Source organism: Mesoplodon bidens (assembly GCF_964165515.1).
Source record: "Mesoplodon bidens genome assembly, chromosome: 13".
NCBI lineage: Eukaryota > Metazoa > Chordata > Mammalia > Artiodactyla > Ziphiidae > Mesoplodon > Mesoplodon bidens.
The window spans coordinates 18003123-18028935 of NC_138169.1; the positions used below are offsets into that span (position 1 = coordinate 18003123).

The following is a 25813-nucleotide window of genomic DNA, read 5'->3' on the forward strand; positions in this document are numbered from 1 at the left end:
GCAGCACCTTAAACCCATGTTCCATGGCAAGACAATTCTTCCAGGCTTGAATTTTTTATATCAGCCATAATCTCTGGTGGTTTGCCTGCGATGGAGCAAGTTGAGAAATCAGGGCATTGTCTGAGGCTGGAGGTCCCCATGAGGGTTGTGATCTTTCTGTGGAATTAATGGCAGTGTCTGAAATGTAGGTGGGGTTCTGGCACTGGGTCAAAGTGCTGGGAGGGCTGGTGAGGAAGACTTCAAGGAGATGGTATCTTAGGATGCCTGAGGGGGTGAGGTTGGGTGGGGTGGGAACAAGCCAAAGTTGATGGCTTGGGCTTCCTATTAGTGGGTGAGCTGACTTTATGGGACATGTCAGGGTTTGGGTCATGGGTGAAAAGTGATGATAGCCTTGTCTCCCCCAGAACCTCTCATTTCCTGACTGTACGTGGGTCGTGTCCTTGGTTTGGAACAGCCTCTCCTCCCATTTGCCCTCTGAAAGATTAAACTGAAAATATTGAATAAGGTCTGGCAATTATTTTTCTGACACCGGTGATTTCTCATTGCCCTTAGGATAAAATCCAAACTATACCACCCTCTACCTAACCCAACAAGCCCCTGCTCACCTCCCTGAGTTCAATTCCTATCCCTCCACTCCTCTCCCTCTTCCTCTCACTTGCTCCCCTCCCATTCCCTCCCCCGTTCCCCCTGGCTGCTTGCACACACCAAGCTTTTTGCCACCTTAAGGCTTTTGCACATGTCCCAGCCACTCTGGCTGTCTCCTACTTCTCCCTCAGGTCTTGGATCAAATGTCACCACTTCATAGGTACTTACTGCCCCTAACTCCCTACATCCTATCCCAGTCATGTCCTCAGTCATCCCCTGGCACTCCACCTTGTTTTATTTTCTTCATTTACACTTAGTATTTGAAGTTGTCTTATTTGTGTATTGTGTTATAATGTATTGTATTGTGTTGGGTTGTATTGTCTCCCCAACTAGAATGTCAGCCTCACAGGAGCAGGGATTTTGCTATACTTTTCATCACTTTATCCTCAATGCCTAGCACCGTGCATGGCACATAGTGGGGGCACAGTTAATTACTTATTCTGGAATGAATGAGAAGCTCTCAACAACTGTGTGCTAGATTTTAGGACACAAGCATCTAGGTGGGTTGTGGCTGAGGTGAACTGTGCTCCACGTTGTGACAGGCATGTACTCTGAGCTATTGGGCTGAGGTCAGGTTTGAAGAAACAAGCACCAGTCAGGTGTTGATTGAGTTGGATTGTAAACTGGGCTGAATCCATCAGGTAATATCAGACTGTTGAAGTCAGACTCGACCCCAGATTTCAGGTAACAAGAGTCCTAGTTAGGCATGGCTGAGTTAACTTGAGCAGTGAGTGTCCAACAGGCATAGGATTACTCACAGAGAAGAATCATGTGTCCCCAGTGGGTGTAGCCAAAGAGAACTGTTACCACAGCAGTGTCCAAAAAGTCACTGGGGGCTGTTTGCGGGGAAACAGATGTCCTCAGGGACGCTGGCTGGATTGGGCTGTAACCTGGGCTGGTGGATGGGTTGTGAGTTGTGACCTCGCCCATGAGGCGAGGACCCGGCCCGAGCCAGCCCGCCTGGTTGTGGGGGGTGCCATGCGGGGGGCGGCAGGTAACACACCTGAGGACGGGTCACCTGGGAGCGGCTCACCTGGGCGTACCTAGATCCACGAGTCGGCGCGCTTTCGCGCCGGGCGCGCTAGCCCCGCCCCTCGGCCAATGGTGACGCGCAGGCCCGCGGCCGTGGGCGACGATTGGGCGCGGGCGGACGGGCGGACGGGCGGGGCGGGGCGTCCGGCAGCTGAGGCGCTCTGCCGGCGGGCGGCGCTGAGCGCTCGTGTACGCGGGCGCGGCGCGGGCGGAAGTGGCGACGCTGGCGTCCCTTGAGCCTGCGGCGGGCGGCAGTGACGGCCCCGGAGCTGACGGCGGCGGCCCGGGGGGCGGCGTGGACGCCCGCGGCGCCGGCTGGGGCATCACCAAGGGCCTCGACCCCGAAATGGCGCTGCTGGCGGAGCACCTGCTGAAGCCGCTGCCCGCGGACAAGCAGATCGAGACGGGGCCCTTCCTGGAGGCGGTGTCCCACCTGCCGCCCTTCTTCGGTGAGCCGGGGTGAAGAGGGGAGATGGCCCGCAGCCCTGACCCAGAGCGCACCCGCATCCTCCTTCTCCCGAGCACCCCCAACCATCCCTCAACTAGACACCCCAAATCCTAATTCCCCACGCACCCGAGATCCCCTTTTTCTCCAAGCACCCCAAATTTTCCCTATCTCGGCCCGCTCCCAAATCCTCTTTCCCCCGAACATGTCACATCCTTCATCTCTTCCCAGACATCCCCACATCCTTCATCTCTTCCCAGACATCCCCAAATCCTCCATCTCCCTCAGACTCTCCCAACCCTCTGTCTCCCCAGACACCTCACATGCCAACATGTCCTTCAGATGCTCGCAGTTCTCCGCCCCCTTGTGCACCCCAGTCTGCCATCTCCCCACAAACACCCCTACTCTTCCAAATCCCCAATCCTCCATCTCCCCGAAAACATCTCTCACCCTGTCATCCCCCTCTTCCCTTTCAGAGTGGCTCTCAACTCCCTCCCCTTAAAATGAATCCCCCCCCCATTTCATAAACCCCCTTTTCTGTAAATTCTCCCAGCCTCTCCCTCATGGGACCTTGTGAACACTTCTTTCCTTAGAATTCCCTCATTCCAGATCAGAGACACCACCCACCACCCCCACTCCAAGGGCAGGAAGCCTGGCAGGGTGAGGAGGGGCCTTTTGGAGGGAGTCGCAAAACTCTGGGGCCCCTTCCTAGGGAGAACCACCTAAAGCTTTCCCTCCATTTAGAACAGGGGTCAGGACAGGGGGGCTGCTATGTGGGGTGACATCAGACATGGAGTGCTTGGGATGGGGTCCAAAAGGAAAAGACCCCTCCTCCATATGTCATGCCCTGGGAGGTCATAGGAGCCCTGAGCTGGTTGCAGACCTTCCTTTCTCCCACCCCTCAGCCCAGCCCACACCCTGGATGGAAAATGGGAAACAGAAGACAGTACCATCGGCCCCTGCCCTTTGCTTTGCTGGTCCTGAGTAAAGGGTGCAACCTGAGCTCTGCTTTTTCCTCTTCTATGTGCGCTTGCCCAGCGCCCCGCCCTGCTGTTTCATTTGGTGGCCTTGCAGGAAGAGACCAGTCCGGCGGGCAGAGTCTTGCTGAAACCCGCAAACTGACAGAACCTTGACACTGACTTGGACTGAAGGGAAGTGGCACCCGGGGCAGTCACTCCCTTTCCCCCCAGTGGGTGACCAGAGCTCACGGTGGGCAGTAGTCCCTGAAGTGCCGTGGGCTCTGGGGTGGTTGTGACTACGTGGAGTCGTGTGCCCACTCTCCTCCTCCACCTCTTGAGCCTCAGCATCCCCGTCTGTGAAATGGGCATGCTGATCTCCTAGGCTAGCGGCAAAGAGTAAATGAGGTGGTGTGTGTAAAGTTCTGAGGCCTTAAGTGCCAAATAGATCTTAGCTGTTGGCAGGGGGAGGTGTGTGGTTGTTACACAAGTTCCTGGATTCAGTTTTGGTTCCTTCATAGAGTGGATGATTGATTAATGAGTAGTATTTGAGTGAGTGCCATTGGCTGGTTTGTACGATTCTCAGACCTGGCTCTTTTACATCCACTGTTACATCCCTGGTACCCAGAACAGTGCCTGGCACACAGTAGGTGCTCAGTCAGAACTTGTTAAATGTATAAAACATTCTTATTTTCTGTATCTCAGTGTTGAGATAACACTGACTCTCCAGGCAGGAGCTTGGGAGCTATCTGGTTTGAGCATTGAGGAGTTGTTGATTTTTGTGACAGGTTTTTCCCCCCTCCTTGGTTCTATGAGCATTTGCCCTGAACAAGGATTCAGAATCTGTTTAAGCTAGTCGTTCTCAGCTGAGGGTGGTTTCGCCTCCTCAGGGGACATCTGGCAATATCTAGAGACATTTTTGGTTGTCACAACCTGGGGGGGGGGGGCGGGCGGGATGGTGAGGGGCACGGGGAGATGCTACTGGCACCTAGTGGGCAAAACATCCTCCAGTGCACACACAGCCCTCACCACAAAGAACTGATGCAACCCCAAATGTTAGCTGGATCTCAAGGTGGAGAGACCCCGAGTTAAGCTCTGTGGCCCTTTCCTCCCTCATCTTCAGCAAGGTTGCCCATCAGTTCTGCATTTGGGGGCTCCTTCCTTTGATGCGATTATCGTGCCGGTTTTAGAGGAAAGGGGGGTGGTGGCGGCTGGAGCTGGCGGTGATGTGGTGCCCCTGCTGGAGAGCACCCCCTCCTCCTTTCCCTGATTTCAAAAGACCCTTGTCTTTGCTGCGAGCCGGCTGCTGTGGGCCGTCACATCTGTTGACAGAAGCACCATTTATACAGAGGCCTCAGTGGGTTGGCCCACAGAGGATAATTCTTAGCACTATTCAAAAAAACGTGATGATCCATTTTGAAGCATGAGGCTCTTCCTGGGGGAGAGTTCCTCCTGAGGGTTTAAGGTTTAGGAGGATGCCCCCACCAGTGGCTTTTCTCTGGCACTCAAGGGTCGATGGAGATCCGCCGTCAGCTCTGACACATGGGCTTTGTCTAGGTCTTGGGAACGTCTGGTCCCCTGGATGATCTGGGTGGTGTGTTTCTGGAATGGAGCAGGCCTGGGATTATGGACACAAGAAGTCTGAAAGGCATTCGGTGCCGGTTTCCTCCAAATCAGGGTTTCTCCACCGTGACACTGCTGACATTTGGGGCTGGGCCATTCTTTGGGGTGGGGGGTCTGTCCTGTGCTTTGTAAGACATTTAGTGGCATCTCTGGCCTCTCTCTACCAGATGCCAGTAGCACCCCATCTCCCCAAGTTGTAACAACCAAAAATATCTGCAGGGAGACCGAGTTACCCTTGGTTGAGAGCTACTGCTCTTGGTATAAATAGGGCAGAGGGCTGAAAGCTGTGTTTTTAAAAAGTATTTTAATTCTGCAAGGAAGATCTGTTTCTCCAAGGAAAATTGAGCAAGAAGAAATGATAAATTAAAAATCTCCCTGCCATTTATTGAGCATTTACTGTGTGCTAAGCATTCTGTGTAGACTAATTCACTTAATCCTCTCACAACCTTCTGAGGCAGAGTTTGTTGTTGTTGTTATTGTTATTTGAGAGAGAATCAATGCTGACATTTCAGAGTATTTTCATTCCAGACCCATTTATATCTTTATCTATGTTTAAGGGGAAATGTATAAGCTGCTTTTTTACACCCAACAATATAGCATAACCACCTTTACCCATCAATCAGCATTTTTCATAGCTGCCTAGAACTTCATTGTTTGAATGTGGACATAATTTATTTAACCAATCCCCTGCTGTTGGACATTTACATTGCTTCCTTTTTGTTTTTTTGCTCTCGTAAACTGTGCTACAGTGAACATTCTTGTATATATTTCTTTGCATACTTCTTTGGTTATTTCTAATTTTTAGAAGGGAAATTGCTGGGTCGAAGGGTGTGAAGGCTTTTAACCTGTTAGCACAACTCCATTTCTTAAACCATCATCGGTGGTGGTTTGGGACAGAATTGGTTGGGCTTGACGAATGTTGATTCTTCGGGCTGCAGGTCAGATGTAGCTCAGAACATCTGCATCCTGGACTAACTCTTCCATATCTCCAGCCTGAGTCTCCCGAGCTGTATAGGTCTATGCTATGTCCACTTAGAGGTCAGCCCTTTGTGCATCTTCTTTCTCTACCTTGACCCAGTAATTGGATCTCACCTCTGACTGATCAGTTTGCAGCTGACTGTGAGGCCCTGCTCTCTAATCTTTTATGGTCAATTATGCAGCTGTTCTAGAGCATTTGCAATTGGAGGATGGGGGGGAGTGGAGGGAGGGGGAGGGAGGGGCTTAATCATTTAGTCTTGTCACTCCCTGCCTAGAAGCCTCAGTGGCTCCCTGTTACCCTGCCTTGATATCTGTGCTGTAACCTTTCTGAATGGCTTGCAGCCCCACAGAGGGTACCATGCCATCATCTGCCTCTGGCACTCTACCCGCGTCAGTTTCTCTGCCTGGGGTACCACTCCTCTCTGGCCCACCACCTTCCTTTCACCTGGCTGGGTTCCACTTATCCTTAAGGAATCAGCTTAGGGGTCACCTCATCTGGAAAATCTTTCCTGACTCCCATGGAATCTACCCCATTCTGACACTTTGAGTTATTTCAGTGCACTTGGTGAGCTAGTGATGTTTGTCGAGTGAATGCTTTTGGTTCCATTCCCATTTTTCTGGGTTCTTCTAAAAGTGTTTTGCTTTCTTCTCTCTTTCTAAGTTAAAATGTAGAATCCAATTAAGATACATAACTCATATCCTGTACCCATGGCAGACATTAATAATCAATCATGATACTGGTTTTTTCCCTTTTAAGTCTAAACACAGCCTCAGCCACTCCGAGGTCCATTAGAATTGATGCATGAGGTGACACCTGTTTGCTCTCACCGTTTAGGGAGCAACCAAAGATGCAGGAGCTGAAAGTAATGATTTCTACCTCTTGGTTCTTGAGATCCAGATTCCGGGGGTGATTTTACTTCTTTCAGGCTTCTTAGCTTAATTAAATGGATGTCCATAGAATTGAGCCTTACAGATATCTGACACTCATGAAACAGTCCTAGAGTAGCCCCAGAAAGAGTGGTTTTGCATCACTTTCGTTCAATGCTAGTTCTATTTGGCGGGGGGTGGGGGTGGGGGAATGGCAGGCCCAGAGGCACAGAATTATCTTGTTTTACAGCCAAAGAAACAAAGGCCAGAAAGGTTAGGTGACTTGCCCAAGGTCACACAGCCAGCAATTGACCACAGAGCCAGACTAGAACTCAGGCCTCTGGACTCCTTATGCAGTGCTTTTGCTATTGTGCCTGCCTGCTTTCCTGGCTTCCTATCTGGTCAGTGGAGCCAGCCTGTTTGGCCACCGAAGTCCAGGAGCTCTGCTGGCTCCACTGTGGCTTATCCAAGACGCTGGGAACCCCAGACCAGCTATGCAGGTTTCCTTGGAGCCGGGTGCCTCATAGTCATCTTGCCAAGCTGGGACCATATCTCTTGCCTATTTGAACGCAGATTTGATAGCTGGGGCATGGAAGTCATCCAGTGGGGAGGCCCCAGACAGCTCAGTTTTTCCTTTAATTGGGACATTGAGTTAACCGCCTGGGGACCAGCCCCACCCACAGCCCCTTGGCCTCTAAGTAGTTGTTCCTACCATTGCAACAAGAACCTTTCAGGACTTGGGACCAAAATTTTTTTGGTTTTTGTTTTTTAAGTTGATACAAATATATGTTTATTTTTGGTTTTGTATAGAATATCCCAAGAAAGAGAAACAAGAAACTGTGTTAACCCTCGTCCAATAGCAGGTTAGTTATCATTTTGGTTGAGTGTCTGTTGAGAGCTGGATGCTGTAGGAACCGGAAGTAGACCGCTTCTAGGAGGAGGAAACAATGTACTTTGCGGAGGGCAGTGGATAAGTCACTTTCAGCAATGGGTTTTGCAAGTGTGAACCGGCCTGCAGACTCCTCTCATCCATTGGAAGTGTGTTTGCAAGTAGTGAATGAGGATTCATTAGCCTTGAGGAGTACCTACTGCGTGCTGGTGAGACATACTCATGAGCTCACCTGGCCCAAGTTAGAGCCAAGTTAACACCTGTATAGAGGGCTGCCGCTGGCCCTGTTGTCTTATCCCGTCTGTCTGTGTAACAGCCCATGAGCTGGCTGCTTTAGAGGCTTAGAGGGAAGAAGTTGCTTTGAACCTGGGTCTATTGTCCACTGAAGTCCATGAATCGAAGTCTCTAGATAGATGGATATTGGCATCAAGCAGCCAGCCTGAGCTTGAGTGCTGCTTCCATGGTGCCCCAGCTGTGTGTCCATGCCCTAGTGCTTCCCCTCTCTGAGCCTGCAGCCCCAACTGTACAAGGGGGAAGGCGGGCCTCCCAGGAGGGCCGATGGAGGCGGCCTCCCCCAGGTGATGTTGGCACCCAATGCCCAGAATCACTCCATCTTTTTGCACAGGTGGGACAGACATCCTCAGACCTTTAGAATCTGCACTTCTTGCCACACAGCCCTTGGGAAACAAGGTTCTTGCAAAAACAAGCTGCCTCTGGCTCTTGGTGACCAGCTGCCAGGGCTTGGGGCCAGCTGAGCTGCCTGGCTACTGAAGCAATTCTCACTTATAACATCCAAAGGCCAGTGCAGAGCATGGACAAAAGGTGCCCAGCTGCTCTGTTCCCCCAGTGATAAGGTTGAAATCCTCTTGATCCTCTGGGTTCAGAAAAGTCCGGCCCTGAGGTCAGGGACTGAGGTCTGGCCTCTGCTCCTGGAGGGAAGAGGATGGAGAAGAAAGAGGGAAAAGACCCGAACGTCCACTCTGTCACCTGCTGGCTCATCCAGTCCCCGTTTCATTCCTCATCTGTGGGGTGTCTGTCACATAGGGCTTCCTGGAGGAACAGTGCCCCATTGTGAATCGCCTCCCAGGCCCCAGCAATGTGCCTGGCAGAGCGTAGGTGCCCAGCCAACATGGGACTTGAAAGGGAATGAAAAGAATGCGTGCCAAAGGGCTTTGTAAAGTATAATGCGTGACCCCATCATAGCTAGCATAACCCCTGATTTGAGTGACTCCCATGTGCCAAGCATCGAACTAGCCGATATCTCATTTCCAGCCCTTATCATGACCTTATGAATTAGGAGGAATTGGTGTCATTTTACAGAAGAGGAGACCAAGGTTCAGAGTGGTGGAGGGATTTAACCAGGTCACACAGCTAGTAAGGGCTTTGTAGGGGGCCAGCCCTGCCACAGGTCTTCCAGAGCAGCAAGGGCCTTTTTGAGCTGTTTGTTGGGGAGGGGAAATGATAGGAAGTAAGTTCTCATCTGGCAGTGTGCTTATTTCAATGAGCTTATTAGAATGGAAATGTAGGTTGCATTGTTTCAGTTTTAAAATGGCCTGGATGGATGTTAACTCCTTGTGTTACATTCTTACAGAGTTACTTGTAACAGGGTTTTTTAAAAAAATTGTTACAGTGTTAACTGTATCTGAGCTTTTAGAAGTCATTAAAACGGGGGCTTCGCTGGTGGCACAGTGGTTAAGAATCCGCCTGCCAATGCAGGGGACATGGGTTCGAGCCCTGGTCCGGGAAGATTCCCACATGCCGCGGAGCAACTAAGCCTGTGCACCACAACTACTGAGCCTGCGCTCTAGAGCCCATGAGCCACAACTACTGAAGCCCGCGCGCCTAGAGCCTGTGCTCTGCAACAAGAGAAGCCACCACAATGAGAAGCCTGCGCCCTGCAACAAAGAGTAGCCCCTGCTCACTGCAACTAGAGAAAGCCCACGTGCAGCAGCGAAGACCCAATGCAACCAAAAATTAAATGAATAAATAAATAAATTTTTTTTAAAAAGTCATTACAACGGATCGGCCCTCTCCAGGGTCCTGTAAGACCTCTGCTTTCTGTCCCCGCAGTTCCGCAGTCAGAAGTCACACTTCCCCTGGCTCAGAAATGATTCCTTTTCTGCATTACTGTTCCCCCGAGTTCCTTTCTCCACTCCCTTCTGAGATCTCAGACATTAATGGTCAGGAATACATGGTCCTTATTTATAACTGAAGGGCTCCTGTTAATTTTACCCGTATCCATTAACTGATAACACCTTCTTTCCCTACCTCTCTCTCCTCCCTCCCTTCCTCTCTTTCGATTTCTTAATCATTGGAATCACTCTTTTCTGGATTTCTTCTCTAAAGAATGATGATATGATGTATAATAATAGTTATAATCATAAAGAATACTTTTTAAAAAATTTAGCCAGAAACTATGAGGTGAGGCCTGTTATTAGCCTCATTTTACAAATGCAGAAACTGCAGCTCAGAGAGTTTAACTAAATTCTCCCAGGCCACACAGCAAGTAAGAGAAATCATTTTCCCATCTGCATTCCCGATTGAAGGCTGGTTTTTGCCAAAGGGGTCAATTTTGGATAAAGAGAGTTGGCATGTCATGGGGGTGATTTTTTTTTTTTTTTTTTTTTTTTTTTTTTTTTTTGCGGTACGCAGACCTCTCACTGTTGTGGCCTCTCCCACCGCAGAGCACAGGCTCCGGACACGCAGGCTCAGCGGCCATGGCTCAGGCCCAGCCGCTCTGCGGCATGTGGGATCTTCCCGGACCGGGACACCCACCAGGGAAGCCCCCATGGGGGTGATTTTTAAAAGCATCATTTTGTAAACATTCTTTTCTCTTAGATATTAGGATAGTAGAATTTAGAATGGGAACTAGTTTCAGGAAGGTGGGCATTCTCAGGGCTCTTATGCTTCAAAATAGGCCTTATTGCAGACTGAGAGAGAGAGAGAGAGAGAGAGAGAGAGAGAGAGAGAGAGAGAGAGAGAGAGCACACACACACACACACACACACACACACACACACACACACACACACACACACACACACACACACACACACACACACACACACACACACACGATTAATAAATGATTCATCTCCATCAGCTGTAATTTGAGTGCCTCCCATTAACCCAGGATCTGTGAAGTTAATCTGCCCCATGTGTTTAACAACGAAACCTTATTATCTAGCTATTGAAAAAAATTTGAATTTGAAATAGAACCTCCCCAAACCAGGCTCCTAGAGTCATGACACAGGTACCCTCTTCTGCCTTTTTCAAATAAATATTTATGGGTTGGGTCTGGTATTCCCACACTGAATCACACAGGCTGAAAGTGAAGCTGTGCATCTTAAAAATGGAATGCTTTTTGTTCTTGAAGGAAAATTATTCCTGAGATGAAATGAGAGGGCGGGGCCAGGGCGGGGGCGATTCTCTCACCCTCTTGCCTGATGTTGGGAACATCACCTGTTGGAAGATATGGTTGTCTGAAGAGGTAGGCATTGAGGGGCAGCTTGGATGGAAATTTCCAGATATGTGCTGGAGGCTTGCTCAGAGCATGATGGCAGGTGCTTTCCAACTACACTGAGGCCAGAAAAAGAGGAAGTGAATGTGATTCTGTGTGGCATATGGTGACTGCTGGCTTACGGGGAATTCTGCTGTCTGGGCAATCTCAACCATCTGAACTATGACAGAGACCCAGGCAGAACTGTCACAGAGGTCATGCACAGAATGCTTGCTTGGTGCCTGTTTCCTCTTATTTTGCAGGCAATGATGACAAAGTTGGCTATTTGTTTTCCAAGTATCTAGCAGAATCAAAGCACTGCAGAGAAAACAAGAGGAGTTTTTTAAAAAACTACACAAAGCTGTCCTAAATCCCTGAAAACATACCATGTAGAGCCATTTAGAGAAGAGTTGAGGGGGCCTGTGACGTCACTGGGTCACACCTTTATCGTAATTCCTGTTTTTGATGATGGCCCTGTTTAGAAAACTGCAAATGGCTTGCTGTACAAAAGCAGGGACGTTTGAGTTACATTTTGAGAAGTTCCATCCAGAATGGCTGAATGTGAAAGTTGGTACATTCATAAAATTTGGTAGATGGAAAATATATCACTGCTTTATTTTCTTTTTATTATTGAGATTAAATGTCTTTTCCTTTCTTCTTTTAATTATCCATTTTTCTGTAAGGTGGTTGTTGTTCTTTTCTTACTGATTTGTTCGAGCTCTTTACGTATTAGGGATGATAGTCTTTGGTCTATGACATTTGTTACACAAGTCATCCCCTCCCCCAATCAGTTTGCTCTTTGGCTTGGATTGGTGATGGGATTTCCCCCCACCCCAATCCCATCCCATATAGAAGGTTTCCGGGTTTTGTAATCAGACTTATTGGTCTTTTCCTTATGCCTTTTGGGTTGAGTAGCATGGTTAGAAAAGTCTTCTAAATAGAAGGGGCCATTTGCCAACATGTTCCGGGTAACCAAGGCTTGACTGTGTTTGGAATCCGTGCCCATTAGAGTTGGTTCCATGAAGTGAGATGGTGAAATTGTATCTGATTTTTCTTTTGTTTTTGAGACAACTTCCTTTGATGAATGAGAAAAGCACCTGACCACCCGCGCCCCCCACCCCCCGCCCCCTGCCCTTCCCTTCTGGCAGGTTCTGGGTGTCATTCTAAAGAGCCTGTTGGCTGACAACAATGAAAAACAAGTTCGGGTTAACTGCAAAACAGGTAAAACAAGAAAGGTAATAATTTTGAGGCAGGCCTGCATTCTGTAGGAAAGGTAAAGCTGGATAACCCTCCAGAAGCATGTCGCGTCGTATCCAGAGCAGCGGCCAGTTTGAGTTTCAAGGCTTAGGCCACGGTGTGCTTGGGGGTTCAAATCATTTCAGGGTTTTCCCGTCAGAGTCCTTTCGCTTTTATTGAGTTCACACACACAGGTAGAAATGTCCTAGAAAGAAAGACTAGAGGGAGTGGTGGCACCAGCCTTGGCTAATTGTGTCTGTGTGCCTGACTCTCGCTGTGTGACCCTGGGCCAGTCACTTGGCTCTTCTGGGCCTGGCGGCCTCGGGCTGCGCCAAAGCAAACATAAGCCCAGGGCCTTCCATGAGGCTTGTTGAAGCTGGCTTCAGCTTACCTGGAGCACCTCCTGTTTACCCAGCACTTCAGGGCTCTGGAAAGGGAGGGGCCTGAGCCCAGCGTGGTTCAGGCACTTGTCCAGACACCAGAGCTGAGAGCCAAACCCAGGACTGGAGCTCTGGAGCACAACCGTGCTCCTGCCCTAATCACAGGCGGCCCACCCCCAGATGCTGCCAGCCCGACTCCTGTGTGCCCATCTACGTGTACACAGTGATGCCTTTCCTGCCGGCAATCGCCCCCTCGCTCCGGCCCCATGCAGCGGGGAAGTGGATTCTGAGGTCGGTCGGCCTCACCACCTCCCTCTGCTGGGGTCCATCTCCCAGCCCTCGACTCTCCCCTCTCTTGCCTCTGCTCTACAATTGGCTCCAGAAGTCCATCCAGACCCCACATCCTACCCTACAGTAGAGCAGAAGCTCTGTCCCTGCGTGGTAGCCACGACGCACAAGAACAGCTGCCTTGGGGCCCGGCTCCTGCCGACCACGGCAGCCTCATGACCCGAGTGACATGCTGTCGGGAGAAGGCGAAACAAAAAGCCTTTCTCCCCGCCATCGCGGGGTGGGGCGGGCACTCAGAACCACACAAGAGCCGTTTCTAGAGCCAGGGCAGCTGAATAACATTCTGTGCATGTCTAAAATGCATGCCCAGTGACCTGAGTCACTGGGAAAAGCTAGGAAGCCACCCACGCGTGGTTGATGATGATCTGTCACCAAGCCCTGCTTCCGCATCTCCAACGTGGGATGGCTTTACTCGAACATCAGCCGGTGGTGGGAATCAAATCACGGCCAGGCTCAGGGCCCTCACTTGGCACATATGGCGCCTGCCCCATCAAAGCAACTCTACAGGGGTGGTCCCTTTCCAGGCGGGGAAACTGAGGCCAAAGCCCCTTCCCATAGCCTCTGCCATGTCAGTCGCATGGGTCCTTAGACCCGGTGCATTGGGTCAATCTTCACTATAAGAAAGTGGCTAGAAAAAGAACCTGGCAGGAAATGTGCCTCTAGATTCACGTTTCCTATTATCTGCCCCCTCGTTCATGCTGGGGTCCAGCTCCGTGCCAGGGGCTGGGGGCACAGAGGCGGACTGAGGCCCCCTGGTCTCTGCCCTCTCTGAGCTCAAGCCCATGGCAGGGATGGGTGGAAAACAGAGTTACACGTGGAACCACAATCACAGTAGCAGTGCAGTGGACTTGGAGAAAAAGTGGAAGGAAGAAGTATGACTTTTATGAGCAGAAAAAAGTGTCTGACATTCTTGTTCTTTTTTTTTTTTTTTTTTTGGCTGTGCCGCACGGCATGTGGGATTTTAGTTCCCCCACCAGGGATCGAACCCGTGCCCCTGCAGTGGAAGCGCAGAGTCTTAACTGCTGGACCACCAGGGAAGTCCCAAGTCTGCCATTCTTTTCCAACTTTATATATGAAAAATTTAAAACATACAGCAACCCTGTTTGGGAAAAGCATCTTAGGAACTTGTGTAGAAATCAGCGCTTTTTAGAAGATGGCTGCTGTCATCTGCCGGTGCTGGCCTTCAGCTGCGACATTTCCCGCCTCCAGCCAACCCTGCTCACTTCAGACTGGCCCCCACGACCTGAATTGGTTCTGGCCAGTCCATCCTGTTACTGAAGGCAGTGGTTTGTGTATACTGACAGACTCCCTCGGTTTGTCTCAAGTCTGAAGTCAAGGGGAGATTCTGTCAGCAACCAAAGACCTCTGTTCAGTCCTGAATGGCTTGTCAGGTTTGTCTTCCAATTCCAGGGCTTGTTCCTATACTTGGTGCTCCTAAGGGTATAGTCATACCCCTTCGATTGTCTAGTTGGTGAATATATGGTGCAGTGTTGAATACATCGCAGCCTTAAAGCTGTTTGCCCGTTTTGTCTTTAAAACTCTGAACAAATGGCTAGCGAACTCTTGGTGAAATGTAAATGTTAATAAAATAGTATACCCATAAAATAAATAAAAAATAAAACGTACAGCAAAATTGAAAGAATTTTCTGGTGAATATTCATGAATCTGCCACCTAGAGCCTACCATTAATACCTGACCATACTTGTCTATCCACCTCTCCATCCATCCATCCATCCATCCACCTCATGTCGTTGGACAACATACGTTTTTAAAGATGTGGAGGTGAGGCCATTGGCCATCCCTTTGGAAGGGTTTTTTTGTTTGTTTGGTTTTTTGGCTGGGCTAGGTCTTCGTTGCTGCGCGCTGGCTTTCTCTAGGTGCGGCGAGCGGGGGCTACTCTTCGTTGCGGTGCGCGGGCTTCTCATTGTGGTGGCTTCTCTTGTTGCACAGCACGGGCTCTAGGTGCGCTGGCTTTAGTAGTTGTGGCGTTTGGGCTCTAGAGTGCAGCCTCAGTAGTTGTGGTGCACAGACTTAGCTGCTCTGCGGCATCTGGGATCTTCCCAGGCCAGGACTCGAACCCGTGTCCCCTGCATTGGCAGGTGGATTCTTAACCACTGCACCACCAGGGAAGTCCCCCTTTGGAAGGGTTTAGCCAGTCCCTATGCTGCCCATCCATGGCACCTGCCCGGCTCCTGTGAGGCTCGGAATTGGTGACCCTTGGTTGCACAGTCAGGAGGGGAAGAGTCTCCAGTGGTGGAGAGTCCTGGCTGTCTTGCATTATTATTTTTTTTTAAGGAGGTTTCTTTTTATTTATTTGTTTTTTGGCCACGCTGCTTGGCATGCGGGATCTTTGTTCCCCAACCAGGGATTGAACCCTTACCCTGAGCAGGGAAAGCGCTGAGCCCTAACCACTGGACCGCCAGGAATTCCCTGCATTCTTATTTTAAGTCTGGAATGTGTTGTCCTTTGGGGGAGTCGGTGGTAAATGTCCCGGGAGAGAACACGTTGCAGGGCTAGCAAATTGCACAGCCTCCCAGGTTGGCCTTGCAGGGTGAGGTCAGCGATACATCAGGGAAGATGAAAGGGTGGGTGGAATCATTACCTCATTAATGCCCTTGGCAGGTCCACCTGGGAATCCAGAGTGCCCAGGATCAGGTGGGACAGGCAGCCTGCATCCCCCCGCCCAGCACCTCGGAGCAGCTCCTGTGGCCACCCCGGGGGAGGTCCAGCCTAGCCCTGTGGTGGGAAATGTGCTCCCACAGGCATGAGAGAGAGGCCGGTAGCTGAGAGCAGTGGGCTCACCTCTCTGCCCGAGGATTCTGTGCCCGGGAGCCTGCAGCCGGGCAAAGCAGCCACCCCGGGCCCCATGAGGGCCTCAGTCGGGAAGTAGGAGAGTAGAGGTGGTAGGGGGCACAGGCCCAGTGTTCCCACTCAGTGGAGGTCCTGAAGGACCTGGTGCCTTCTGAGCCTGGGTGACATTTGCTGGACCGTGGAGCCTGGCCCTGGTCATGCTACAAAGTCATAAAGATGGTCACAGTTCATGTACTGAGGGTTCCTGTGCTGGCCACTCTGCTAAATGCGTTCAGTGCGTGCATTTTAATCCCCACGTCAACCCTATGAAACAAGTACCACTGCTGCCCCATTTGACATGTGAGGAAACTGAGGCACAGGAGACTTGCTCAACTGGATTCAAACCCAGGGTGTCTGGATATCTACCCGACCTTCTTTCCATTGGGTTTTGGGGTATTTCATTTATAACGTCCATTGCTGTTTCCCTAATGCACCTTTTTTGTAACAGCTGCGATTAGAATGTTCCAGATGGCCGGCCAGTTGTGCTGGGTCACCTTGGGTGGAATTCAGCCCACAGGTGTCCCTCCCCCAGTCCTCCGCCCCATGCGGTCAGTTGGCACGCGCACCGAGGCCCCAGCCTGGCCAGCGGACAAGGGGAAGCTGGCGCCGGTGTTTCCCCGCCGTGGGTTTGGTACCCACTTGTGGCCTGCTTGGGCATCTTTGCCCCCTGGGCTCTGTATCGAGGACGGTGAGAGGTGTTGGGGAAGCACGGCTGTCTTCAGGCTCTGAGGTGAAGTCCTTGTTGAGTCTGCTCAGGAGAGAACCGGCCCTTCCCCATGTGTTTCCTCCGTGCCCAGCCCTTAGCAGGGAGCTCTGACCTGTGGGCTGTCTCTGGTCCCTGTGCCAGCCTGCTGGGGGATCACAGAGGAGGGAAAGGAGAAGAGACAGTCCACAGTCAGCTCACATTTCCCATGGAGTCCTGAGTTCCAGGCACTGCCAGTTTCTAGGTCCACATTTCATCAACTCAAAGGTGCCACCTATTTTAAAATGCTCTGTTGTTTTATGAACCACCAAGACAGGAAAAACGCCTCCGATTAAGAACATTCCGATTCCAGAGGTGAACAAAATATGTGTCTTGGAAGTGGGTTGTTTCACATCATTCTCACAGCAGCTCTGATCGGTTCTGTTGACCCATTTGCTGGATGGGAAGGCTGAGGTTCAGAGAGCAGAAGGGACATGACTAAGCCCACACTGCCAGTGTGTGCAGAGCAGGTATGGAGCCCCAGTTCATCGAGCTCTGTTAAGTGACCAGAGTCCCACTCCTGGTGGGTTCTCCTGGGCTCTTACGCAGAACCTCAGAACGGTGGGGCCTCTGGGTCGCCAGCTCACTTCCTCCTTAGAAGCTGGTGAATGAGGCGGGTAGGATGAATTGGGAGATTGGAATTGACATATATACACTGTGGGTACTATGTATAAAATAGATAACTAATGAGAACCTACTGTATAGCACAGGGAACTCTACTCAGTGCTCTGTGGTGACCTAAATGGGAAGGAAATCCAAAAAAGAGGGGATATGTGTATACATATAACTGATTCACTTTGGTGTACAGTAGAAACTAACACAACATTGTAAAGCAGCTATACTCCAATAAAAATTAAAAAAAAAAAAAAAAAAAGAAGCTGGTGAACAAGCTCTTCTTTCAGCTCGTAAGATTCCTCGAGCTGCCTCCTGGCCAGCTGGTTCATTAGTGGCCTCCGCCTTGTCAGCCAAGATGGTTTCTTAGAGTATTAGTTCTGCAGGATACTCTACACTGTGCTGTCCAATTTGGTAGCCACTGGCCACATGTGGCTATTTAAATTTAAATGAATGAAAGTTAAATCAAATTACAAATTCAGTTCCTCGATCATACTCACCACATTTCAAGTGCTCAATAGCCACATGTGGCCCATGTTAGATGGTGCAAATATAGAACATTTTGTCTTAGGAAGAGAGGGTGCTGTGGACAAAACGGTTTGCCCCCTAGATAGTCCAGTTGTATTTTTTTTTTAGTATTTATTTATTTATTTGGCTGCACCAGGTCTTAGTTGCGGCATGCGGCCTCTTTTAGTTGCGGCATGTGGGTTCTTAGTTGCAGCTTGCGGGATCTAGTTCCCCGACCAGAGATCAAACCCGGGCCCCCTGCCTTGGGACTGTGGAGTCTTAACCACTGGGCCACCAGGGAAGTCCTAGTCCAGGTGTATTTTAAAGGTTCTGACAAGTCCTGCAGTAAGAAACTGGTCTCACTCAGAGCCCAGAACTCCAAATTGCCCATGAACCATTTTAACACTTAACAAACAGCTCTGCCTTTCCTTAAACACACCAAGTGACCTCCCCTCCGGTCCCCATGGCCCATGGAGGTCCTGAATATCACCCTCGTTGGGAATCTAAATCTCTCTTCTTGTTTTGTCCCCAGATTGCCTCGGCTCCGCAGTGTTTACTCCCATCAAGGTGGACATAAGTGGCAACATCACAGTACGTACTTGGCCCTGCAGCCCTGGTACCCAGATCAGGAGTCTATAATCCCGTCCCGTCACCAGTGCCCTGCTCCCTGCCGCAAGTTCCCCAGGCCGAGGAACAGGAAGGAGATGTGGAAATGGGCCTGGGCCCCAGCTTCTCTGACTTGGAGCTCCAGGTTCTTGGTTCTCTTTGCGGTCATGCCATCCAGTCATAGCCAAGCTAGGACCACAGTCTGGAGGGTTGACCTGAGAAGGAACCTACTGGTTCTTGTAGTCACTCTACCAAACAAAAAATAAACTCCAAGGTCCACAGGTGCACTGACCCTGCCCTTCCCTTCCCCAGTCCTGAGAGTTCCAGATGGCATCCCCTAGCCACTGACCCTCCCCCCATGAGGATCCACTCTGAGGCTGGTTCTGTGTCATTATCCCCATTTTATAGACGAGGAAGCTGAGGCTCAGAGCTGTCGAGGGGCTCATAGCACGGAAGTGGCAGAGGTGGAATTCACATCCAAACTGCCTGGCTCCAACTCAGGAGCCTTCTTCCTGGACATCTCAGAATCCTAAGAACCTATTTCCATTTGTCCACCAAAGCGAAACTTCAGATGCTTGGGGTTTGAGGCGCTGTCAGTAGTGGTTGGAGAATGTGGACTCTGGGGCCTGGCCAGTGCTGGAACCCGCTCGCACCTGCACCAGCTGTGTGACCTTGATCACATCATTTCCCCTCTCTGAGCCTCAGTTTCCTCATCTGCAAATTGGAATTCTGACAGCAGCATCAGGGTTGCCGTGAGGATCAAATGAGGCTGTGCCCAGAAAGTTCTTCGCAAGTCCTGTAAATGCAAATGGTCATGGTTATTGTTATGACAAGCCCCGCTGACAAGCCCCACTGCAGGTCCTGGCGCTGGGGGGCAGGAGAGCAAGGCTCTGGCGGGGTGCTCCTCCACCCAGCACGCGGGCAGCCATCTATGGAGGCAGCCTTCCTAAGGGGGAAACCCTGTGTGCTCCGTTTCAGAAAATCAAAGCTGTGTATGACACCAACCCGGCCAAGTTCCGGACCCTGCAGAACATCCTGGAGGTGGAGAAGGAAATGTATGGAGCGGAGTGGCCCAAAGTGGGGGCCACGCTGGCGCTGATGTGGCTGAAGAGGTGATGGGCTTGGGTGGCTGGGTGTGTGTGGCTGGTGGGCCCGGAGGCCTGCTCTGCAGAGGAGGGACGGCCAACCCCGCCACTGCCCCACGGTGTCTGCTCTGATGGGGCAGGACGGGCACTTCCTGTCTTTCACATAGGCGCTCTTCTTGTGCAAAGCTAGTTAGTGACAGAGAAAAAGCACCCTGGGGGGCCAAGGCCAGCCTGATGATGAGGCTTCCTTGCTTGTTCCAGCCCCACCAGAGGCATAGCAAGCCGGTGGGTACTCTGGCTGTTGTGCTAAGCTGTTTAGACACCCAATCGCATTTCATGTGCTGTGAGTTAGGTGTGGTTATCCCCATCTCCCAGAGGAGGCCGCTGGGGCTTCTGGAGGCCAAATCACATGCCCAGGGCACAGGGGCAGTGCTGGGACTGAGTGGCTGAGCACAGTTGTTCAGGTTGTACACTGCACAAAGATGTTCCGTCTAGGGCTGGTCACATCACACACATGGTAGATTTGTATATTATGAGAGCTTCTTGACAGAAATACAGCATCTTGAGGACAAAGAACTCTAATTTGCACAAATTCGTCCTGTGGCCTGGGGGCAGGGTACCCCGATATGGGATATGGACTCAGACAGTCTTACCCCAGAGTTGACGGTGCTTGTAACCATGATACATATTGTCCTCATAGCACATATTTGGAGCCGCATACAATTGTTCCATCTTACAGATGAAGCCATTGAGGCTCAGAGAGCCGAGGCAGCTTGCTTGCTGAGATCACGCTGCTCTCTACCAGCTCCAGAATTCTCCTTTAGCTGTGCAAACTCCACAGTCCCTGGCAACAGCTGTGAAGCCAGGGACCCATTCTCTGCCCCACGGATGTTCCCAATGTTGCCCTTTCTCTGGGGCCTGGAGTCAGAAGCCAGGAAAGGGGCTCTTCCCCTGTCTCTCTCTCCATTCCCTGAAGCTACCCCACCCCCACCCCCATGCACTTCTTTGGTGAAACAGAGCAGGAAGAATCTGCTCCCTGGAGGGTGTGGCCTGTGTGGGCATCAGGGGGTAAGTGGGCTATAATTAACAACCTTATGGCCTATTTTGTGACTCGTCCCCACCTACTCTTGTCTGTCAACAAGAGACTCACAGACCTGGAATAAGGAATGCCCCTGGGTCTATCCATTGGCAGGTTCCGTAGGTTTCTCAGGAAGAGCAAGCCAGAGAGTGACATTCAGATCAGTTAGATTGTTTGTGTCCAGATCAGACGTGGGCAGAGCCAAGTGACTGGGAGAGCACATGCCGGTGGATGTCAACAAATCGAGCACATAATAAGCACCTACTGTGTGCTGTGCATGGTGCCGGGTGCATGGGATGATGCTTGGAGAGGCGTGGTCCCTCTTAGGGTATCACAGCCTGGGCAAGGGGTCAGGCTGGTGGGCAGATCCTGACAGCTGGATATCAGACCCTGGAGCAGAGAGAAATCAGAGAGGGCTTCCCGGAGGAGGATCGCCAAGCAGGGTCTCCAAGACTGAACAGGAGGGTTCCAAGAGGAAGAGGCCTTGCAGAGGCCTTGGGAGGGCAGGAGAGGCACAGCATATCTGCCCCTCCAGGAAGATCTGGTCTAGCCAGGGCCCGGGATGCAAGGCAGGAGCAGGGAAAGATGAGATGGGATTGGACACGGATGAGTTCCAGCCTCCTCAGGGGTGCTAGGGAGCCACTGAGGGGCATGAAGCCCATTGGCAACAGGGTAAGATGGGGCTTGAGAAGGAATCGTCCCAGCTGCTGGTTAGAGGGGGATCATTTGGGCTGGGAGAGGCAGGGGCTCAGGAGAGGTGGTCAGCCAGGGCAGGGCTGGGACTGGACCCCGAGCTCGCTTCCACACCCCAGGCTGATCCCCAATGGTTGAGGGTTATGATCCAAGCATGGAGGATTTCCCTTCACCTCATAGGTGATAAAGCTTAACTTTTATTCCTTTAGTCCTCGGGCCCAGAACTCTTGCCCCTAAGAACCCCCCAACCTGAATCCTACCGCCCTGCAGGCAGGGAGCAGAGGACCCCAGCTGGGGAGTGAGACAGGCTGGGTTCACATCCCGGCCTTTGATTGAGCTTTTGGGGTACCTCTGTGTTCCCTTCTGTGAAGTGGGCAGATCATGCTGAACTTAGTCTCACAGGGCTGAGGGGAGCAGATGAAATGATGTGGATTAAAGGGCTAGTACTGATCTGATTTTCAGCTTGGTCACCCTGCCGTGACCCACACCCTTCTTCTGGCTCTTGAAGCATCATCCTACCCCAGAGGAAGGGCTCAAGTGGCCACTGGAGGATGCAGACCGTGGCTCAGGCAGTGATGGAGGCGGGGAACCCACAGGGTCAAACTCGCCTGTGTTCTTAGCATGTCCCTGGTCTATGGTCCCTGAGCCCTTTGAGGACCAGAGCTGTAGCTTCAACCCTGCACTGACTGGCTTCATTCCTCAAGCACTGATGGCCATGTGGCAAATAGGCAAGACAGGCCCAGACCCTGCCCTCATAGACCTTACAGCCCAACAGGGACTGGCCCCAGGCCTGGTATAGACAAGGTACTTGGGACATGTGACGTGAGCCGGGGAGTCACGTTACACGGAAGCTGTTGTAGACACATGACAGCAGAGGAATCATCACCCCCTTTGGGGTGTCCATGCCCCCGGCTCACTGTAGGAGGTTAATACAGAGCGCATCCGAGTCTCCGCGTGCGGCGCTGGTGGGTGGTGCCGAGGGGGGCATGCAGGGCCCTGAAGCGCAGTCTCCCTTCCGGCTGCAGAGGCCTGCGCTTCATCCAGGTGTTCCTCCAGAGCATCTGCGACGGCGAGCGCGATGAGAACCACCCCAGCCTCGTCCGCGTCAACGCCACCAAGGCCTACGAGATGGCCCTCAAGAAGTACCACGGCTGGATCGTGCAGAAGATCTTCCAGGTGAGCCGCCCCGCAGGCCCGGAAGGACCACTGGCTCTCGGGGCCCGCCCTGTGCCCCGCGCCCTGTGGCTGCGGGCCCCGCCCCCCTCCCACCCCGGCTCAGGAAGCGCTCCCCTGTCCATCTGGGGTGAGGCTGGTGCTCCGAGGGACCCCTGCCGCGTGGCGGGCATTTTCCTAGATGCTCCGTGGTGGTTCTGATGAGGGGCCTGGTTGGGAGGCCGTGGGAGGAAGCAGGGCAGAGACTGAGGCCGTCAGGGTGATGGTGGGCTGGCCTCACTGGCCCCTCGGATTCAGCTGGGACCCTCGCACTGGGGTGGGGAGGGGAGGAAAGGCCCCTGTGCCCACGGAGGCGTCTGCTGAAAGAACACTGGCCCACGAGGCTCTTGGTGACTTGTGTTGGGGTGACGATGACCACTGGCCTTCAGCAGCAGCCCGGCTTTGGGAGAGCGCCACTGGGGACGTGTGGCGAGCCCTCGGGGTGCCCTGTACACTGTCGTGGCTGACCTTCCTCCTGAAGCTCCCACCACCCGCTCTTCCTCACTCCTGTGAGAACCGGCATCTGAGGGCTGGTCTCTGTCCCACGTGGCACAGGTCGAGGGTAGGCTGGGTCGGGAATCTGCTGGATCCAGGCAGGAAATAGGGCCACATCTGGGCCATCTGCCCTGGCAGGGCTGGGGACAGTGCTCGTCCTGGGTGGGCGCCGCAAGAGCCCTGTCCCCCACCATCCCCGGCAGACCGTTGCCCCCCCTCCCCCTCCCCCGTGAAGGCCTCACGACCACCACCTCAGTAATAACCATGTGTCCTGGATGTCTGGCCTGGTGGGCCGCCGGTGGAGGGTGATCGTCACAAATGCACCGAGAGGTACTGTCCTTGTCTCCATTTCACAGATGAGGAAACTGACGCCCAGAGACGTTTAGGATCTTGCTAGAGGTCACACAGTAAGAAAAATGGGCAGGTGGGATTCTACCTCCTGAGCCTCAGTATCCTCATCTTGCAGATGGGTATAAAATAGTCCCTGCCTCACAGTCTCATTGTGAAGAGTCACCGTGTTACTCTGTATAAAATGCTTGGCATGTGGTTTTCACTCAGCAAATTGAAGCTATTTCTATTTTGATTCCTAATGATAACGTTATTATTTGTAATTTCCTCACCTTCTCAAAAGGCTTGTAGCCTAAGCTTTTTATCCGGTTGCATCCTTTTCCTTCTGGCTCTGAAATGCTGTGTATGTCCGGTTCTCTGGATTTTTCAAGTTGTCAGGGAAGCCCTGACATTTAGGGAAGTATCACCCCCTGAAGGACAAAAGAGGAACAGCACAGATCAGCCGTCCTCTGCCCGGCTCAGAAAGGTGGGGTCTCAGGAGGAAGCTGTTCACTTTCTCCAGGGCAGGGAGCCCCGGGGGAAGCAGCCTGATTGGGTGGGTGTCATTATTATCCCCATTTTACAGATAAGGAAACTGAGGCTCAGAGAGGCTAAGTAACTTGCTCGAGGCTCACCGCTAGTCAGCGGCACAAGCTGGAATTTGAACCCAGGTCTGTCTGTCCCCAAAGCTTCCTGCTGTCTCTCACCGGGGTAGAAGGGGACACACATCCCCCTTGGCCTTTCCCGTCCAGCACCACGAATAGCACAGACCCCTGCCCAGCACGGACCTCTGGGGAGTCCCCTCCCAGAACCCCGACGGGCCTGGCCCGGTGGCTCAGGGTCTCCCCCTCCGCTAACACTGCGCACCCCCCTCTCACCCGTCTCAAGGCAGCACTGTACGCGGCCCCCTATAAGTCCGACCTCCTCAAAGCACTCTCCAAGGGCCAGAACGTAACGGAAGAGGAATGCCTGGAGAAGATCCGCCTCTTCCTGGTCAACTACACGGCCACCATCGATGTCATCTACGAGATGTACACCAAGATGAACGCCGAGCTCAACTACAAGGTGTAGGCCAGACCCTCAGCGGGCACCCCGGGCCGCATGCCCCGACCACAGCCTGCCGCAGGAACAGGCAAACCTGAATCACTGTGAATCCAGCCTGCCGGCCACCCCCAGCCTGAGGCGCGCCCCAGAGCAGCCCAGAGATGGACCAGGGTCTGCAGGGGGCCGGCCCTCCTCTTTTAAAAGTCACTTCTGGGGTCTATCCTCGTGGAGCAATAAATAACGATGTCGCTTCCGAATCTCATGACAGCACAGACTGACTTTATGCCTTCATTTCAGTGTGATAAAAATTGATTAATGTTTCTAATAAATCAAGTCCTAGGGTTTTTTTGGTTTCCCACCACCACCCCATGTGGAGCATGACTCGGGGGGAACTGGTGTCAGACTCCTCACTTTAAAAATAGGCATGTGGGGCTTCCCTGGTGGCGCAGTGGTTGGGAGTCCGCCTGCCGATGCAGGGGACACAAGTTCGTGCCCCGGTCCGGGAGGATCCCACATGCCGCGGAGCGGCTGGGCCCGTGAGCCATGGCCGCTGAGCCTGTGTGTCCGGAGCCTGTGCTCCGCAAGGGGAGAGGCCACAACAGTGAGAGGCCCGCGTACAAAAAAAAAAAAAAAAAAAAAATAGGCATGTGTCCTTCTGAGGATCTGGCTGAATGATGTTTGGGGTATTTTAAGGACCATGAGGGGGTTTGATCTGAAATTATACAGGGCCCCTGTTGTGGGATTTTTTTTAAAGCAAACTGGTGTGTGTTCTCAGTGGTTTGCACAGCCCAACTTCACAGCACTGTCATTAGAGCCTGCTCTTTCTTACTGTCTTTTGCTAGACAGTGTTTTTATAGCTGAAACCAACCAGCAAGCCTTTGATGACCAAGGGGAGGGTTATTTTAAAGCTATCAGGCACAAATAATTGACCATAGATGACTGTATTTGCATTCTTCTCCATAATTATCTTCTTCAGGGACAGCTTTTCCAACCTAAGAAACTACCTACCATGTGTATTCTTTCAAGGGGGAGAGGATGAACCCAAGAACACGCCTTGCTGCCTTAACTGTCCTTCCTGGCGCTAAAAAGAGCTGTATTTTTGAAAGTGTTGGGGCGAACAGAGCAATCCCCAAAGAACTGATATGTGTTAAAAACCCAGTGAGGAACAATTGGTGATTTTTATGTGGAAACTAAATAATCCTTAATAAATAAATCTCTATTTTGGAATCACATTGGTGTGCTGTTTTGGTTCTTGATTCTTTTTTTTTTTTTTTCCGTTCTTTCTGGATCAGAGGTTACAGCTAGGGATAAGCCAAGGACCTGTTTTCTGGCCTCCAGGTCCTATTTCTGGTTTAAAAAAATAGAACTGGTTGCCACATTGAGAAACCGGGGACATGTCACAGGAAAATCTTGATTTCTAGCTTCTTTTGAAAAATCAGACCGCCTGTCAGGAGCTGAGAGATGACTGCCCCCTTGGCTAGATGGGGAGAGTGGGTGGATATATTTTCCACTTTGCCTCAGTCCCCACCAATCCCTGTTGCCTCGCCAACCCTGTGACCATTGGTTATTTGAGCTTTATCGTGGGCTGATGCTTTTTCTGTTACTAGGGTTAAATGTAGAAGGAAATATTTTACTTCATTCCTGCTCCTACAGAACTGATAGTC

The 25813-nt window shown here is 51.7% G+C and overlaps 1 protein-coding gene across 1 annotated transcript; it reads left to right on the forward strand.

Annotated features, from left to right (window-relative positions):
* Window positions 1-1897: 1897 nt before the first annotated feature.
* On the forward strand, window positions 1898-25379 carry GLTP (glycolipid transfer protein). Its single transcript, XM_081252932.1, has 6 exons — window positions 1898-2126; window positions 18142-18200; window positions 19194-19327; window positions 22097-22247; window positions 23994-24571; window positions 24793-25379. The coding sequence occupies exons 1-5, from the start codon at window positions 2024-2026 to the stop codon at window positions 24174-24176; spliced, it is 630 nt and encodes a 209-aa protein (XP_081109058.1). The 5' UTR covers window positions 1898-2023; the 3' UTR covers window positions 24177-24571; window positions 24793-25379.
* The last annotated feature ends 434 nt before the right edge of the window (window positions 25380-25813 follow it).